Source organism: Heliangelus exortis, chromosome 18 (assembly GCF_036169615.1).
Source record: "Heliangelus exortis chromosome 18, bHelExo1.hap1, whole genome shotgun sequence".
Taxonomy (NCBI): Eukaryota; Metazoa; Chordata; class Aves; order Apodiformes; family Trochilidae; genus Heliangelus; species Heliangelus exortis.
In genome coordinates, this window is record NC_092439.1 from 9,159,708 (window position 1) to 9,178,429 (window position 18,722).

The 18,722-nt window shown below is 37.6% G+C and overlaps 1 protein-coding gene across 5 annotated transcripts in view; it reads right to left on the bottom strand.

The window, feature by feature from the left end:
* Nucleotides 1-6,577: 6,577 nt before the first annotated feature.
* Nucleotides 6,578-18,722, bottom strand: part of ZNF143 (zinc finger protein 143) — a 33,754-nt gene continuing 21,609 nt past the window's right edge. For all 5 annotated transcript variants that reach the window (XM_071761983.1, XM_071761980.1, XM_071761982.1 and 2 more), the window contains 7 exons: nt 18,119-18,244; nt 14,980-15,159; nt 12,467-12,694; nt 11,069-11,217; nt 9,375-9,536; nt 8,417-8,563; nt 6,578-7,317 (listed from right to left, as the gene is read on the bottom strand). In XM_071761983.1, coding sequence (XP_071618084.1) covers nt 7,234-7,317; nt 8,417-8,563; nt 9,375-9,536; nt 11,069-11,217; nt 12,467-12,694; nt 14,980-15,159; nt 18,119-18,244 — 1,076 coding nt within the window. In that variant the 3' untranslated portion in view covers nt 6,578-7,233. The remainder of the gene's footprint in view (nt 7,318-8,416; nt 8,564-9,374; nt 9,537-11,068; nt 11,218-12,466; nt 12,695-14,979; nt 15,160-18,118; nt 18,245-18,722) is intronic.

The following is an 18,722-nucleotide window of genomic DNA, read 5'->3' on the forward strand; positions in this document are numbered from 1 at the left end:
AAAAGATAAAAGAGGAGAGAAGGAATAGAGAAAGAAAACAGCAGTAACATAATTGCTTTAAGAGAGAGTTTATTTCCAAACTGAGAGCAAATAAGAAAGGGAAGTAATGAATAAATATGTTACTGTAACAAAACCCATAGTTGCTATATATAGAGGACTGCATGCATAGTCTCTACATACATGCTGTTCTGAATTTGCATCAGATGAGTGTGGCAACTCTGCTATCCTGCCCACCATGACAACCACTGGAACTAGCATTGGGAGGCCTTTGAACAACCTAACTAAAAAGCACCCCTAGAAAAGCCAGTTTCCATAGTCAGAGAACACATTAGTAATGGATATTATTACAGGAGGAAGGGAGGTGAGTGGGGAAGAGCTCTGCAGGCTTCCACTGTGACATTCTCTTTTCAAGCCAAAGTAATCCCAAAATCTCTGAAGGTGATTAAAATGCACTTTTAAGCCTCTGTAGATCTTGAAAACTAAAGCCCTGGTGCTCCACATACACATAACCTTATGACCAAGAAATACCTGACAAATACTCCTATAAATATAAGTGGTTTAAGGATTTTCAAAATATATTTGCAGAATTTGCCTCTGGTTTCCTTCAATACTTGCTTTAAAAATAACAGTCTGGTACACCAAAGGTTTTGTTACCAGAAATACTTATCTGGGGCAGCACACACTCACTGACAAACAGCTGTGTTTAACTAGGAATGTTCAAGCTCAAGGAAAACCATTTTTCCCTCTTCTGTGAGTAGCAGGGGAACCCCCAATAATGAATGGTAAAGAAATGGAACAAGGGCCAATTTGTGTACCTGTCAGAGGAAAACTGCCACAGAAAAACTGCCACAGAAGTGGTACACTGTTATCTTCTCAAGACTGCAAGTTACAAGTTCATTTGCAGTCCCCCAAAACCACTTAGACCAAATTGGAAAAGTTCTGCCAGGAATTAGATGAAACCCATTCTGCATCAGCCAGCATAGTCATGAAACTATGATGAGGTGTTTTTTTTATTAAGAGAAGGGTAAATGAAGTGAAAAAAATAAGAAAAATTAAAGAGGAGGAAGGTCAAGTTGCTTATATGAAAAAAAAAATAAAGAAACAGTATAGCCACCTATGCCAAGGCTGTTTCTGGAGAGGTGAGAGCAGGCACAGAGCTGTGCTATCTGCAGCTCTTCTCTGGGGTTCCAGCAGGTACCCAGGAGCACCATCCTTGTCACCAGTGCCAGTGATGGCATTCCAGTGCCCTCACAAAACTTGGCATACACAGGACTAACAGGTCTCAGTGGTAGCATGCCACCTGAGAGATGCTGTCTCTGGGCCACTAACAGCTTAAAGATGGACAGGTAAAAGATTATTTTATTCAGGGTTGTGCCACTAACAGCCACTGTAAGCTGACAACCTCTTTTTCTTCATTGTATGGTCCAGAGTTGAATGGGTTATCCATCTGGGGAAGTAATGGAAGATCTGAAGATACTCAGAAAAAAGTATAATGTACAAGGTACATTAAAAAAAAAATACAAAAAACAAACCCAAAACCAAACCCAAACAGGTTTTGCCAAGAAGCCACATACAATTCTGTATTTCTCTGACTATAAGAGCACACACAGTTTTAATTGACGTAACTGTTTTTAGTGACTCCTTTTTTGCCCTGTATGCCTAGCTCTTAACCCTTGAGAACTCTGCTTACAAAAAAAAATGGCAAAAGAATCTGTTCCCAACAGCTGTATTCATATCAGAAATTCCTCCAAAATATCCTAGAAGCTGAAAGACAGAATGATTGCCATGACTGAAAACAGGTGCAATTAGAATGTCCCATTCCTCTGAAGTGAAAATTATCAGAATAGAAGTCAAGATTTTCTATCTGCAATTAAAAACCTCACAATGTCTGATGCAAAGACACTAAATAGTCTCTACTAATTTATCAGTATCACTAACCTTCCCTTTCCTCCTTCAGGGAATAGGGAAAACCATAAAAGAGGTATTCAGCCTTTTTTTCAAATTTACTACTATTAATTTTAATAATCTCTCATGCATATAATTTTAGGTAAGTCACTTTGCTAACATTTTTTAGAGATGCAGATAAAAAGACAAAAGCCCACTAGGAGTTTCAAGAAGCTCAGTCATCTTCTTCCCACTAACACCATCCTTGGAAACCTGCATACATCAAAAAATCTCTCACAGTGTTGAATATATCTGTTTAAAAACAAAGACCAGGTGTTCAAAACCAAAAACCTGTCCACCCCACAAACCATTCTTGCACTTCATGATTTTTCAGTCATTACAGCCCATATTCAAATCTGTGGCTTTGGAACATGGTAATTCCTCCAGGAACTTCCTCCAGCCACGGGGTAGTTTCTGCTATGCCAGCAGACTTGCCAGATACTGGTAAATCAGCCTCTTTGCCTTGTCCTGCCTCACTAAGATACCTGCTCAGAAACCTCTCAGCCAAATACTGCAGAATCAAGCAGTAACATGATGTGGCCCATGAGGTCTAAACTCCCCAGAAAAAAAAAAAGGAAAATCTATCAGCCAGTCAACCTAAAGGCTGGCGAGGGATTTAAAAAAGGAAAGGGTAAGATGCTGGGGTTTGACAGTAACGTAAGAAACTTTTGTTATAGAGAGAGTTCCACATAATTGCTTATGCCCTGGAAGAGTAAATATTTTGCCATTCCTTTGAGTAAAATGCTTCAAATATTCTAAGCAAACCAAAACTAATCCAAATAAAATCTCTTACTGCTTCAGAGCCTGAGATGGATGGGTTTTAAGAGGGTCACAATCCCATAAGAGAGAAATACACATATTGTGTAGGACAAAGTACTTGCTTGTTGATACAAACTTGTATGTTTATTGGGATAATTAAAGTCTGCTCTGAATATAACCCTCAGTTGAAAAGTCTGGTATCACATGCCTAATAGCCCATTAGGTGTCCACCACATACTGCTAATGGTGATGGTCTAATTAGATTGTTAGATTTTCCTTTGACCAAGTGAACTTCACCAACAGAATGAATAACAGCATCAAAGGATTGTAAAACCGCTGGCAACACCTAAGCTACATTTTAACATAGACATAACGGGAAAAAGTTTAGCTTCTATGCCTGATTTGGAGTGTAGTTTACTATTTATGACATGAGAACTCAAAGTGGCTCTTGAATTTTTGGTCTCTTGTCACAACGGTCCAAGCTTTGGAAGATTTTTATCAATGGAGCAAAAATTACTTTTGGGGGATCTGGCTTTCAAATATATACTGCTTTGCAAGAAAACAAAACAAAACAGAAGTACTTAACTATCAACAACCATCTGGAGTTTGAATTTATGCATCTGCAAAGGCAAGGCATATGTTACTTTATCTTTTTAAACATAAAAACGATGCAGACTGTATAAATATATATTTAAAGTTCTAAACAACCGTAAGCAAAAGCTGAACAGGACACAAGAGCTATCCTTCACTTTCAGTCTCTTACTGCCTTACTTCTGAAGAAAATCAGTTTGCTTCTAACCCAACTATTAGTGAAATTTCACCTGCACGTTAGCTGAAAATTACACAGAAAATTTGACAGAACATGTAATTGTTTTGACTCAGTGACAAACTAAGAGCGACTGGAACAGGTTTGTTACAGGGCATTTATGCATCTTGGTAAACAGAAGTTGTGGTCACCCTAAGGTGTGCAATCTGACTAACCTTAACAGTGCTGAAGTTGCCAGATGCAGAAACACTCTTGGATCACATCCTTACTCCATACCTTCTTTTCCTGGTGGCTAAACACCGATTAAATATCTTCTGTCCCTGGGGAAGGCTCCCTGACTGCACTCTGAAAAGTACACAGCATGCAGGGTGATTTTTCTGTATTCTTGTACAGCATTATCATCACAGAAACCAGAGAATCCAGACAAAACAAAGTATTCCCGGCAATATTTGAGGAGTTACAAGGGTTAGGAACTAGGCTAAAGTTTAGGAAGAACTGCCTTGCAAGCTCAGACACTTTGTTTATCTGCACTATCAGCTCTGTCCTTCTCCTGTGTGCTAAGCAGACACAGATGCCTTTTCTCCCACACTGAGCCCCAGTATCTCTGGTATCGGTCAGCTGATCGGCTGCTGAGATTAATTATACCAGCAGAGACTGTGGCTATTTGCAACTTTGTTGTCAGGATTCAGGATTTACTCTTATAAAAACACAGTCTTCCAGCGTCACCTATTCATGTGTGCTTTGGCATTAGCTCCTAAAGGTAAAAACTGTCCTATTGTTATGCGTATTGTGTCTGGCACTGCAGGTCATCAGCCTGCAGCACGAAAAGTAATTGCCTCTTCTTACTAATCAGGAGAGGCACTGAGCAACAGTGAAGTAAAGCAAAGCCCACAGTGGTAAGAAACCTCAGAAACTTTTAGAAGAGAAAAGTTGACTGCATAGTCTAGAATGGTTTTGGGTTTGCTCCTTTAAGGCAGAATTTGGCATAGGCCTGAATTAAAATCTGAAAGAAAAATTGTGAGTGGGAAAGCTGGAAATGTGGGAGCCAATTTGTAAGAAGTTATATACTGACTTGACTTCTTTCCTCTTATACAAATTATTTCATGCTAGTTTATCAGTAAGATCTTAAAAAAAAAAAAAAAAGCAGTAAAATCTATGGGTAAATTATGAGAAATTTCTACTGCCAAATACCAATGCCAAAGGACTGCCCGGTCCTTTTTATCCTAACTCTTAGTTTCCTCCTCCTGAAATCCTTTTCACCAATATTCCTATCTCATCCTGTTTCATCCTGTCTAATCTGCACTACAGGTCCACCCCACACCAATACACAGCACCAGTGTACAAAACCAGCTCTTTATACTCTGAATGTAAGCAGGGCAGAAAATCCCACAGCTCTCCACTCTGCAAACAAGCCTGTTAAGAACACAGGCCTCACAGATAAGAGGCATATAATCACCTCAGCTTCTCTTTAAACACTAAACAATCTAAGTCAGTTTGGTTTATTTAGTCTGTAAGTGTATTTTCCTTTATAAGGGCAGCCAGCACAACATAGAACCACAACCTTTGACCTCATATTTTTGCAAGAATAACTGGTAAAATATCAGTAAGAGAAATAATTTTTAAAATATCGCGGCTTTCCCGAAAAGCTTGGTCTGAATGCCTTGCAGCAAACAACTTGGTATAAAAGAGGGAAGAATAGCCACATTTGTACAGTGGTCAGAAAATGTCCTGGAAAACAAGATGAACTGAAGTTATTTCTTTGCTAGGTCAAAGCCACCTTTCCAGCCACTATTTCCAGAAACTATTAGCAATGAAATTTAAGAAAACAAAAAGCCTTGAACGTTCATGTCAAATGATACATCTTTAATTTCTAAAAGGCTGTAAGTAACCTGAAACTGATCTAATTGACAGGCAATTAATCTTCCTTGCATAGTACATTTATCTCCATGGGATATCAAGAATTACTACACTTCAGGAAAACTGGCACCTAAGTGAGCAAGCAGCTGCAGTCCTACACAAAAGTTACAGACAACCTCAGTGTTCCTAAGTTTTACTTTGTAGTGGATCCAGAGAACAGTTCTTGCTTCACCCATATCTATCCCATACCACTGTAGTCTTTCACTGCACTTTCCAGGTGGCCATCTGTACGAAAAACTGAAAAGGCTGCAGCCCACACTGACTCAGTAATTCACAATAAATTACCTTAATTCTATCCAAACACAGCCTGAGGCCAAATACCTCAAGGTATGTAGTTACAGACTTACTTTTTCTGTAAAATGTGTACCTCATAATAATTATAAAATTATTACTTGCTTAACACTTCATCCAGAAGATATTTAATCCTTCCCTTGAGAAGCTAAAAAGTGAGGCTTCAGTTTCCGAAGTGCTCTAGACACTCATCTAAAAAAAGCACTGAATCTTACATGAAACCAAAACAAAAACCTTTAAATTGCTTAACAAACTTACTAACAAGACATGAGTAAAGACACTTTTTCTTATAAAAAAAATAAAGTTACATTTTACTGCATGTGTTAGACATACCTACAACAGATTTTTTTCCTTTACAGAAGGACAGGAGGACAGGAGCATTGTACTTACATCATCATAACTTAATCCCTTTTTTCTAGCAACTTGTGTCCTGATTTTCAAACGCACTGATTATCAGCATATCCTATGCACTGAATGGGAGCAGCAGGCACTCAAAACTGTTGAAAAAAGACTACTTGTACTTACGCTGCAAATGCACCATTTGAAAATATCCCTCTTGAAAACAGGTAGTTTACTTCTTAGTCAAATTCAGTTGACTATTATAATAATTCTTTAGTGTTTTAGAATATTTAAAATAACTAGTAACACAGATTACTTAATACACTATAGTGGACTATGATAAAAATTAATATGTCAAAAATTTAAGTTTATGATAAATAAGCTTTGGAAAAATTTATACAAGGCCGTAAATAAATAATTTGAACTTCAGTCTCATTAAAAAGTAAACCAGCATGTAACATGACAATATCATCCTATCTAGACAATACAATCTTGCTATATTTTATTGCATAATAATTTGAGAGTAACATCTTAAGTAAAACATGTAAAGAAACAAATTCATTAGATTTACTTCCTTTAATATTGAACAACCAAAGTTTCTCCTTTGTACATAATCCAATTTAAAGATAATATAATTAGCACTTCCTGCATTAAGTGTCTGTATTTACAATGAGATGGGGTGGACAATCTAAGGAGTATTCCAATATGTATGAAACAAATAAAAGTACGAAAATTTATAGTAGGCTCAAAATCCAAGACTTTTCCATTTATGGAATGCAATTTAAACGGCTTTGTCATCTTCATTACTTGTGGTTCCTGAAATTATGATTTTTAGTAGTATTTTAAGCATCTGAAGTCTTCAGTAATGCCTTCATTATTTGTACATGACATTAAAAATTAATTCCAATGCTTCTATTTAATTTTTCACTTGCTTGTAGACCAGTCTGAAATCTGATAAAAGGATAACAAGGACATGTACTATATAATCCTAATTCCATATTCCTGAATATGCAACAGTAGGAAGTAGATGATGTCAGTCCATTCCAAGGGTTATGTACACAAAACTTACAAAGTGTTCTTCGCTCTTGCATAAAACTTGTACACAGGATCTGTGAGCGGGGAACTTCAAAGTTTTTAAGGATTGCTGCTGGCATGGACCTTTGTTGATTGAAAATAAAATACCTTTAACTCTATTGTTCTGGTAGCAGTTTCAGAAGTTAATCATCAATCCCTGGTGTTTCACCCTGTTGTATTCTGGAGGCTATTCTGATGGCTTCTTCCAGAGACTGTTGTTCTCCAAGCTGAAACAAATGTATTTAAACATAAATATATAAAAAATGTTACATATTGATATTAATGTATAGTAGAATTAATAATTAAAGATTAAACCAAATATCTAGATATGGATCAATATTTTAACACAAGTGTGATCAGCATTGTCACACCTTGGTAATATATATATACACACACACACACACACACACACACACACACACTAGCAGCAGCTATCTAATCAGCATGGTAATTAAGATAGCTTCTGACAGCAGATTAAACTCAGTGTCTATATATCTACCAAATAAATTTTCTTCAAAGAACTGCCACATGGTAAACATATTTCATGACACACAAAGTAGATGATAGTTTAACTCAGCAGATATAATAAAGCTTTCAAAAGTCATAGTGGCTGCTCAGTTACATTTCAACACTGGCAAAGCAAACATTTTAATTTTTTCTTTGGAACGACACAATGCATTAATATATATACATTAAAAATGTGTACTTATTGCTGTATAAGAAGCAGACAGGATTACACTGTTCAATTCTACAGTGGTTTAGACAGTAAACTATCTTGTAGTTCTAACTACAAAGCCATCGAAGTAGCAGTGTCAGAAGCAACATCAACCAAACCTAAATAAGGCAACTGGACACAATTTTGGGAAAAAATCCAGAGTTTTAGAATATGCACACTATGCATGAACATGAGGCTCATCTTTGAAAGTTCAAATAACATAAATTCAGTAATTTTATCTATATAAGCTCACAGCAATTTATCCTTGAGTGTTTGGCTTTATATAAATCATCAGGTCTATATGTAATGCTAAAGAATGAATGCAATTGCTTTTCCATTGAAAATCTGTAACTCCATAAACAATTCAGGTGAGCTGAAGTTTGGCTCTAAAACCCCCCTTTTTTAGAAGTTCTACAGGTAGATTTGGTAAATGAAATGCTTATTATTCCTCTTCCTAACCCTATATATTATTTAAAATACGAGATCATATGGTTATAGGCTACATTTTTTTTCAGGAGAACCAAGCTTATTCAAATAATTTTGTTACAAGACAAGGAGCTTCCAGCTCTAGAAGTAAGAAACACTCCAGAAAACATTTATCACTGTCTTACCTGTACTGCAATTTGTGTTCCATTGGATGTAGCCAACAATGTAACAGGTCTAGTTTCTGTAGTCACTAAATGGTGCCCATGTTGCTGATGTCCCATTTCTGATGAGGCACTGTGAAATGCTGCTAAGTCTTGAGCCACAATAGCAACCTTGAAGACCAAAGGCAGGGAATCAGTTGGATGACAGATGTGTTACCATTACTGTCCTCATAAAACAATTATCTTCAAAGTTAAAGTTAAATTCAACGCTCTGATTATTCATGAGAATAATTTTCTTGTGCAAAAGAGACATTTTTAAAGAAACGTTCCCATCACTGTGCTTTCAAAGTTAACTATTAGCTCTCAAAATATAAATAGCCTCAGAACAGCACAGTTCACAGAACAAGTTCAACAAATGTGCCTATGAGGCTGTGATTATTTATACATGCATAGCATGGTGACTAACAAACATCTTCATTTTTCCTGTGATGCACTTTTAGAACACTGGAATGCATTTTAACTTATAAATTAAAAATTGTATCACAATATTTCTACTGGAAGAAGTTAGCAAGTATATACTTACAGAAACACTTCCTATGTTATAGTACCATAATATTAAGTGATAAAGTTTCAGTTCATACTAAACTCTCTTCTTAGATCTGCCACTCGTTATGGGACTGTGGGGAAACACTTTGCATTTTTCTAGGTCTTATTTCACATACACCTAAATGGATGGCCAGACTGCTACCTCAGAATTTTTTCTGATGCCCAATTACTGCTTATAAAACGTTCTGCCATATGTCCATGTACAGCACTGGAGTAGAACACATCATACTCTTATGAGGGGAATGTTATGGCCAGGTGTTGAAAGCTTCTTTACTAAGACAAATCTACCTGAGTGACAGAAGTCTGATGGCTAAGGTCTTTATTTTATATCATCTTATACAGGAACATCACACATGCATTCAGGATAGTATTTTACCTGCTGTCCTTCAGTGCCTTCTGCAGTAACCATTGCTACAGAATGTGTTCCTGCAGACGAGATGACAGCATCGTGGGCAGGGACCGTGATGGTGGTGCCATCTTGTGTTACCATAGTGATAGTATTGCCAATGGCCTGCATATCTGCCTGGGATATGTTGACCTGAAACAGAAAGTAACTCCAGAAGTTAAAAAAAAAAATTTGATTGCTGTTCAAGTCATACCTGGGCCTTAGCTTTTGGACACATGTTATATAAAAAAAAAAGTTGACAAAACAAAATCCAAACACAAAACAAAACAAAAAAAAACCCCAAAAAACCACAAAACCCACCCCCCTAACCTCCTGATTAGTATTTGAAGTGTAACAGCATTCAGTTTGAAACAAAATGTGTAGCATTCCAGAACAAAAAGGCAAATGTTTGTAACAGCAGGAAAAATTGGAAACATAGTGGCAAACATATCTTCCTGACCAGCATGCTCAGGCATTCCTTGAGAATCCCCATCACTGTCTGGCCAAGACTAATTTTGGACAAAAGAGCACTTATCACTTTAATCTTACTGATAGGAATGTAACATTCCATGACCTTTCAGACACACTTATCTGCTTACAAAAATAAAATGATGGCTCTCAGCAATAAGGAAAAGGATGCATACTTGTCCCCAGAGTCTACAGCTCCATGTTAATAGAATCATATCCCAAATGACTGCATGGTAGATTATCTATGCATGTGCCTTACACAATGGACAATGTGACTCAAGGTAGTACCACCTGACATACTTTTATCTTAATGGAAATAGCAAGGAGGACTAGAATTTAAACCACAAATAAACAGTTAATAAAAATTTAATGATACAAATTACTGATGTCTCCAGTATAAATGCATTAGGGCATCAGATATGTTTTAATGTCTGATTTACGAGATAATAAAACATCCCAGAACTAAAGTCAAGCTGAAGGGTAATTTAAATAAATAAAAAAAAAACCATGGCAAGGCTTCTGCAGGCCTTTATTTTATTGGGTAAAAATGTTACTTAGTATTGCTGCAATGTTCAGTCCTCTTTTGATATTAATATCCAATTTGGATTTAGAAGCTACTTTTCATATGCTACTGGCTACATTTCTTATGAATTCCTTAAAAATATATGTCTGGGAATCCTTAAAAAACTATATTCATAGGAATTTTCAAGTGGAAGTAGTATCAAAGCATTCCTTATGCTTTTTATTTTTTTTTTTTTTAATTTTAGAACTGCATACTACCAAACAGCTGGACTGGAAAGATTGGGCTACCCTCCCACTCCCTTAACAATGTGTGCAGGCAAGACAACAGTGAAGATGACCATCAGATGTTAATAGAATAATCAGGGAATTCTAAGGAAACTAGGTTATATATGTAACAACTATTAGAATAGTCCACGCCTACTTTACAAGTGGCAAAGGTAACAAGGACAGCAAAAAAATCTAGCTTTATATTAATACATTTTAAGATCTCAGAATATGCTGTTTAATTTAGGTATTCCATAGGAGCCTTCCAAGCCCTCAACAAATCTTGACCCAGCTCCAAAGCAGCTCCTTTCCTTAAGAAACTCATGTATGTATTTATCAAGAATCCTACCAGATTTTAGAAAGCTCATATATGGACCATCTGCTAGTTCTCAACATATTTTTGTCAGCTCTCTAACACTGTGGTTACTTACGTGTTGGGTTCCATCCTGGGATATTAGTGCTACTTGTTGACCTAATCCTGACTGAGTCACTGTAGCAACCTGTGCAGCAATTACATCTTCTCCCTCGACTCCTGTGACATAGGTTATCTGGGAGCCTTTGAGAACATCTTCACCTTGACCTATTTGATATATAGAAGGCAAGAGGATAGTTAACATACTCTTAAATGCTGCCCAGAGTGCAAATAAGAAGAATGAAGTGCCAGCCCGGTTTGAAGATTTTAAACACTCCCATGGAAAAACTTCAGTGGAAAGATCAGAAAAATAAACGAAGGGAAGATGCTAAAAGGAAGTCAGAAAGTCTGTTGTTTTGGGAACTTAGGGTATAATCTTTTAGCAGTAAGTTTTAGCATGTATAAATGCTACACATAAAAAATATATGCACATTGTTTATAAGAGAGTATTGAGATGGTGACAAATATTTCTGATTTACTCATTAAATGTTAACCTCTCCATACAGTAGGCTCCATGCAAACACAGCTGGCTGCCCTTTAAGAATTATTAACAAACATATAGAAGAACACAATGATGCCTTTGTGTGAAGATTTAAGTACGTTCATTATCTTAATAAATGGTTAACTTCAGCAAATGAATCTTATCATTCTCTTAAAAGGAGGAATTAGACTATAGCAAATTTGCTTGAGGCACTCAGTGCAGTTTCTCACACACATGAAGAAAAGCAACTTTTCTGACCAGAACAGTTTGCACGTGTGTATCCTATCTTGTCACATCTGAAAAATCACAGCCTGACAAGTGGTATTTTTCCTGTCACAGTACTTCCTTCAGTCTAATCTTTTATAGTCATAGGATTCAATACTCATGATGCTATGAAAAACATATTATATGGAATACTGCAGCACATGAGCTTATTTTCATCTGTGCCTCTGTTTAAAGAAAATGCTATTAACCACAGCAAACCCAGCACAGTATTAGTGCAGGCAGTGCTGTTGCTCCTGCACAGAAGACTGTTACCAACCATGGTGTTACACATATTCTTTGAAACATCCCTAAGAAAAATCATGTAGGTTGCAAACAAACACTTTAGATTCTCTAAGGTCCCTTCCCACACTCATGTTTATAGCAGGGACTATGTTTATTTGCTGAGACTGAAACTCAAATATCTCTCTTATCCTCAGGACTGCCATACATGAGTTTATAATCTGGTCAATCACTCTCTCCAGTTTCTCTTTATGGGTTGCCTCCCATATTAAGACGTCTAACAAAGAAGTTAAATAATTTTATTAAGTAATTCAGATTTTTATCTATGCTTTAATTTCCTGGGTTATAATAAAACCCAGCAAAATATTACCGACTCCCCCCCCCTTTTTTTTTTGTTTTTACAACAAGAGATTCAAAGACTGAAACTCTAACCTGGAGGTGGCTCAAAAAATGCCTCTTGTTCTTCTTCAATGGGCTCTGTATCATTGTGTGCTGTCCGCTTGTGCATAGCAAGTGTAGAAATCTGCTTGTATGTTTTCCCACAGTGATTACAGTTATATGGTTTGGAATGAGTATGTACAACATGATGTTTGTATAAACTGGAATACTCTGTAAAACGTTTATCACAACCAGGAACTGTGCAGACATAGGGCTTCTCTCCTATATGGAAAAACAAAAGGGATGAAGAGAACTTTATATAGAATACCAAAAAAACCCAAACAAAAAACAAAAAAAGCACAAACAATATCTAGTGACACACTTTCTCTACCAACCATACTTCAGTTTCAAAGGCCACAATGAAGCTCAGGATCACAAAGCTTATCAGTGCATCCTCTCACTGCCTTTCTGTAAAAACTACTGTCTGGAAAAGTTGGGTCCTTTTTATCCCTATCGTTCTATGTAAAACATCCTTAAAACATAAACCAGACTGACACAAGATGAAAGCTGAGATGTTATTTTGGCCCTGTATTGAGGATTTTGTTATTACTGGAAGCCCCATATTTTCCCCAATGATCAGGTATGTTCACACACAATTTTGTTTACTTTTGAGTCTTTAAGACTTGAAGAAATCTATAGGAAACGTGTTTAAATAATTATGCTCTTATATGAAAGTGTGTTTCATTTAAAAAAAATCAATGAATCAGATGTATAAACTACATTATAAACTTAAAATAATATCTGGGATATCTGTGAAACTTGTTAGAACCTTTGAATTTGTGATGATTTTTTTCTGCTGACTAACCCTGACAGTAAAGTTGGGTAAGCATTTTCACCTCCAGTCTACAAAAAGGAGGTTTTGACCACTACCCTACCAGCACGGAAAATACAGCTGTGATGAAAGGGGGACTCATGATGGTGAGGAAAAGTAAAGCTCAGGCCTGTGTTTTACTGTTATTAATTTAAGAAACAGCTCTCTGTCTCATACTCAATAATTTTTTGCCTCAGTCTTCACTGGCAACCTCTCTTCCCACACCTCTTGAGCAGATGGACTACAGGCAGGGACTGGGGGAGCAAAGTCCCTCCCACTGTAAGAGAAGATCAGGCTCGTGACCACCTGAGGAACCTGCACATTTGTAAATTTATGGGATGTGGTGAGATGCATCAGAGTACCAAGGGAATTGGCTGATGTAACTGCCAAGCCATCCTTCATGCTATTTGAAAAGTCTTGGCAGTCTGGTGAAGTTCCTGATGACTAGAAAAAGGCAAACATTTCAGCCATTTTAAAATAAAGGGATAAAAGGAGGACCCTGGGAACTACCAGCTTGTCAGACTCACCTCTCTGACTGGGAAAATCATGGAAAAGAAGCTATGCGAAGGCACACTGAGGACAGAGATGTGATTCAAGACAGCCAGAAAGGCTTCACCAAGGGCAAGTCCTGCCTGACAAATCTGGTGGCCTTCTGTGATGGAGTGCCTACAACAGTGGACAAGTGAAGATCTGCAAATGTCTTCTATCCAGACTTCTGCAATGCCTTTGACATGGTCTCCCACAACACCCTTCTCTCTAAATTGGAGAGATATGGAATTGATGGATAAACTGATCAGTGGGTAAAGAATTAGAAACACAGACTCCTTTAGGTTAGAACAGATCTTTAAGATCATTCAGTTCAACCATAAACCTAACACTGACAACATCCCTAAGCATTATATCTACATGTCTTTTAAATACTTCCAAGGATAGTGACTTAACCATTTCACGGGGCAGTCTGTTCCAATGCTTCTTAATTCTTACTATGAAGAGTTCTTTCCTATCACCAAATCTAAATCTCCCCTGGCACAACTAGAGGCCACTTCCTCCTGTTCTATTGCTTGCTACTTGGGAGAAGAGACCAACACCCACGTTTGCTACAATCCTGTTGTAGCTGTTGAGAGCAATAGTATCTCCCCTCAGCCCATTTTTCTCCAGACTAAACCCTAGTTCCTTCAGAAGTTCCTCATAAGACTTGTTCTCCAGATCATTCACCAGTACTTCTCTGGACTTGATGCAGTATCTCAATGTTCTTCTTGTAGTTAGGGGACCAAGACTGAACACAGTATATGAGGTGCAATGCTGAGTACAAGGAGACAATCATTTGGCCTTGTCCTGCTGGCCACACTATTTCTGATACAAGCCAGGAAGCTCATCTAAGAAGCTCACAGTGGAGACAAGCCCCAGAACTGCATTAAGGATTCAGCCCAACACCAACTGAAGAAAAGGTTTTGCATTCATTTTAGAGAGCTTGGTATCCAAACCAAAATTATTCTGCCTTGACAGCAAGGCATGAAACCTAACTGTTCAGCTATCATCAGCTGAGAGGAGATGAGGCCCAACCAAAAGCACCAAGTTAGGTCATACAAACATGACTATACTCAATTACAATGCACCAAAACAGCGTTCACAGGGAAAATGATGCAGTCTCTCCCAAGCAGGTTCCACTTGAGAATACAAAACAACATTCACGTACCTGTGTGTATTCTCACATGATTCTTATAATTAGTTGCACTGGCAAAAGCTCTCCCACATCCTGGCTCTGTACAGTAATAAGGCCTTTCGCCTGTATGTGTCCTGATGTGAACCTTTCTGATATTAGATGTTGTGAATGACCTGCCACATCCTTCAAATGGACACTTAAAGGGCCTTTCACCTGAAAAAAATAGAAAAGAAAAGTTACTCATGCAAAAGTTATAAAAGAACAAAAATCCTAAGTTACACTTAGACCAACAGAGGAATACAAAACTACCTAGTCCTCTGAGACGCCCAGTCAGAAACATCATGAACACACTGCTATGGAGTGTTCTGTTTAGCCAAAACTGGCAAAATCCAGGTAAATCATACAATCTGTAAGCTAAATAATGAAGCGTTTTGATCAGTACTTTATGATGTATAAACCAGACTGAAATGCTTGAATTAGCTTACATATCATCTGTATTCTAACATGTATTTAATACCCCCCTCCAATTCATACCAACAGTATCCAAAATAAGTGATTGTACCTTTTGTACACTTGTCAACTCTCATTTATAAAATGAGAAAAATTACTTAGCATATAACCAAGATACAAATGGATTCATAAAAATCATTACAGGAAGCACTTACATGAAAACAACCAACTTTTTTAGAGACAGCCCTGAAACTCAAGTTTCAAACCCCAAAACCAAAGCAATTGTAAACACTGCTTATTGTAAAAATAAGTCTGTTCATGGTACATACATTTAACAAGGATTTACGGGACTGCATCAACACATTTCAGCAGGAACACTAGATAATGCTCACCCCTGCCTGATACCCCAGTACCCCTGACCTTTCAGATCTGTCCAAGTACACAGAGGGGAAAAGTGCAGGTAATTAATTCTTGAAAAGAGTGAACCATCAACATGCTGGCCTGTTGTAATTTCACATTTCCTAAAGCTAAGTACATTCCACCCACTGTACTGCTTACCAAAGAGAAGAATCTGAGAGCAAGAGAGGGCAGATTACCACTACAGATACAACATTAAGTACTTAGAGACAGAAATCAAAAACAAAGTTCTGTCAGGAGACGTTAATACCACGAAAGTCCAAAGAAGTTAGCTCCTTGGCAGAGGAAACTACAATTCACTCCTCAGGGCAGATGTTTCGGGAAGGTTTTCCAGCTTCCTGCCAAGGCAGTGTGTGTATTCTGTGCACACGCCTCAGTGTTGTGTTACCATGGCTCCCCTAATCCTTGCTTCAGCCCAGGACCACAAATTACGCCTGAAAGCAGCAGGGTTGCAGAGTCGACCCCGCCCAACAACAAACTCTGCATTAGAAACCGAACCAGACTGCTTTTAAAGAAAGCCCGTAAGAATGTCATCCGACCGGTTGGTGAAGCCAGCCTTTTAAGTTTCTAATGTACTTGTTAGAAAAGCGACCGGTTTCCAGGTAACTGAGATTCCTAGCTTTTGAAATGCAAAGCAAGTCAGAAGCCTTCAAGCTCTACCCCACAGCAGGTAGGAGGAACCATCCACACCAGTTTTTCTGAGACCAGAAAAGTCAGTCTGGGGAAATCATGGAGGAAGCTGAGGCAAGCATTTGATAGCAAGAGAAACTGAGACTGGACTGCCACTGAAAGAGAGAGGAAAATAGCTTTTGGCTAAAACAGACAGAAAACGCAGAAAGTGTTAATCCTGCTCTCGTGACAGACCAAAGGTTTTAGAGCCACTGGATAGAGCAGGCAGAGCCCAGACTTGCCTGCACCGGGTGCATTGCTGGAGCTTGCACAGGGTAGGAGCACACACTACTCCGTCCATCTGCACAAGACTGCAATTTTCTTCTGATTCTTTGGCTTTCTGGAACTACTCATAAATCTTAAACAAGACAACCCTGAACTCCAGTCCCTAGACTGCTAGGAGTCTACTACTGTATTAATAATATTGTTAAAATGAGTAAATGGTTATATAGGGCTGGCTCAAGTCTTTTCTCTCAACTGCTAAATTAGATTAAAGCAATTAAATCACCATACAATTCCTACAGCCATAAATAAGTAAAGGCAGCAGTCTACAGCTAATAGAGTTGTTGTCCATTCTAAAGAAATCTTTCAGTTCATCATCTGTACTTGATTTACTAAATAACTATGTAAAAAGTTCTCCTCTTCAACTGAAAACAGGTAACACATCTATGTCTTCACCCTCATGATTGATTTAACATCATTACAGTACTAATCCCAACAGACTGTCTTTTAACACAGAAATCCAGGAAAGCAACAGTAATCTCAATGTAATCTTGAGTTTTTATAATTTTTATTGCCTTTTATCCCCTCTCATTTCTCTTCTCACTCTGAGAAAAAAACTTTTTCATTTTTACTCTCCAAGATTCAAAAATTCAGTGGAAAAACTTGTCAGTGTCCTAAGCAGGCAAGCAAACACTTAATGGAACAGGTTAGTAAGTGGTAGATTATTCTTCCTACTTTTAAGGGTTGTGGGTTTTTTGAGATCTCTGGAGCAAAGGCAGCACTATATACACTTGTTTACACATGTGTGCACCAGGACAGTTTTGTGAAGTGTAGCATATGCTGCCTAGAATTTGTGTTTTGGCTTTCAAATGAAAATTTTTTAAAATACAAAAGATAAGACTTTAATTTTTATGCATTAGGAAGTTTTAATAACAGTTGTTTTTCTATGATGTTTGTTCATGTTATGGTGAAGGAAGAGAAAGGAAATCATGGTAACAAACTCAGAACTTTGTGAAGTTAGCATGCAAATGATCTCAAAGCACCAAAACTTAAGAACACTGACGCCATTTCTAAAAGGCAAGCCACACGATTGAGGAAAAGTTCCTTGCTCTGTTACAGCTGCAAATGAAACTGTAAAGGCATCAGGAGACTCAGAGACAATGTAAGTGATGTGCTGCTACAAGTCAGTGCATCTGCAGTAGTAGTGTGAATACTTGGGCCCTTTTTCTGGAAAAAGCATGCTGGATTTGCAGTCAATGCTTACCATACTGAGATGTTGTTGAGCTCACTGAGCTTCAGAAAGAGAATATACACAGGCTGATTTCTTAAGTATAATATCCCAGAATGACCAAAGAGTAAAAAAGATCCACCAAAATGAATGAACAAAAAAGAAAAAGAAGAGTGATAATAGTACCTGTGTGGGTTCGGATATGTTTCTGCAGGTCTCCTGAAGTCTTGAATGATTTGGTGCAGTTCTCTTCAGTGCACCGATAAGGCTTTTCACCAGTGTGTGTTCGGACGTGGCTTTTTAACCCATACCCTGAAAATTAGAGAGAATGTTGTAACAGTATAAGCACAAAATCAGGATACTCATAAACCACCACCATCAAAAAGCTCTGCTTGCCATTCCAATCGGGAAGCTCCCTGAGGAGTAAAATTTGCTCTTCACTCTTCACAAGCTCTTTATTCTATCATACAGAGCAGCAGAACTCCAGATACAATTCAGAATTGTTTTCATCCTTTATTTATGAAGAAAAGCACACTTCCATAAAGCTTTTCCTTCACTTCAAAACAGAAGTGTTATGATTACAATGTGGACAAAAATCTATTCAGTCTTCTGAGAAAGTTGTATGCTCTGTATTTAATCTGCTTTTTATCTCTCACCACTACTATCATCAAAATGACATTTAATTATTCACTCATACAAAAATCAGTACCATTAATGAAGTTAGAAGCTCTACTGCTAGCCAGGTCCTAAACTCTAACTATTTTAAACCATATTATTAGCATCATTACAT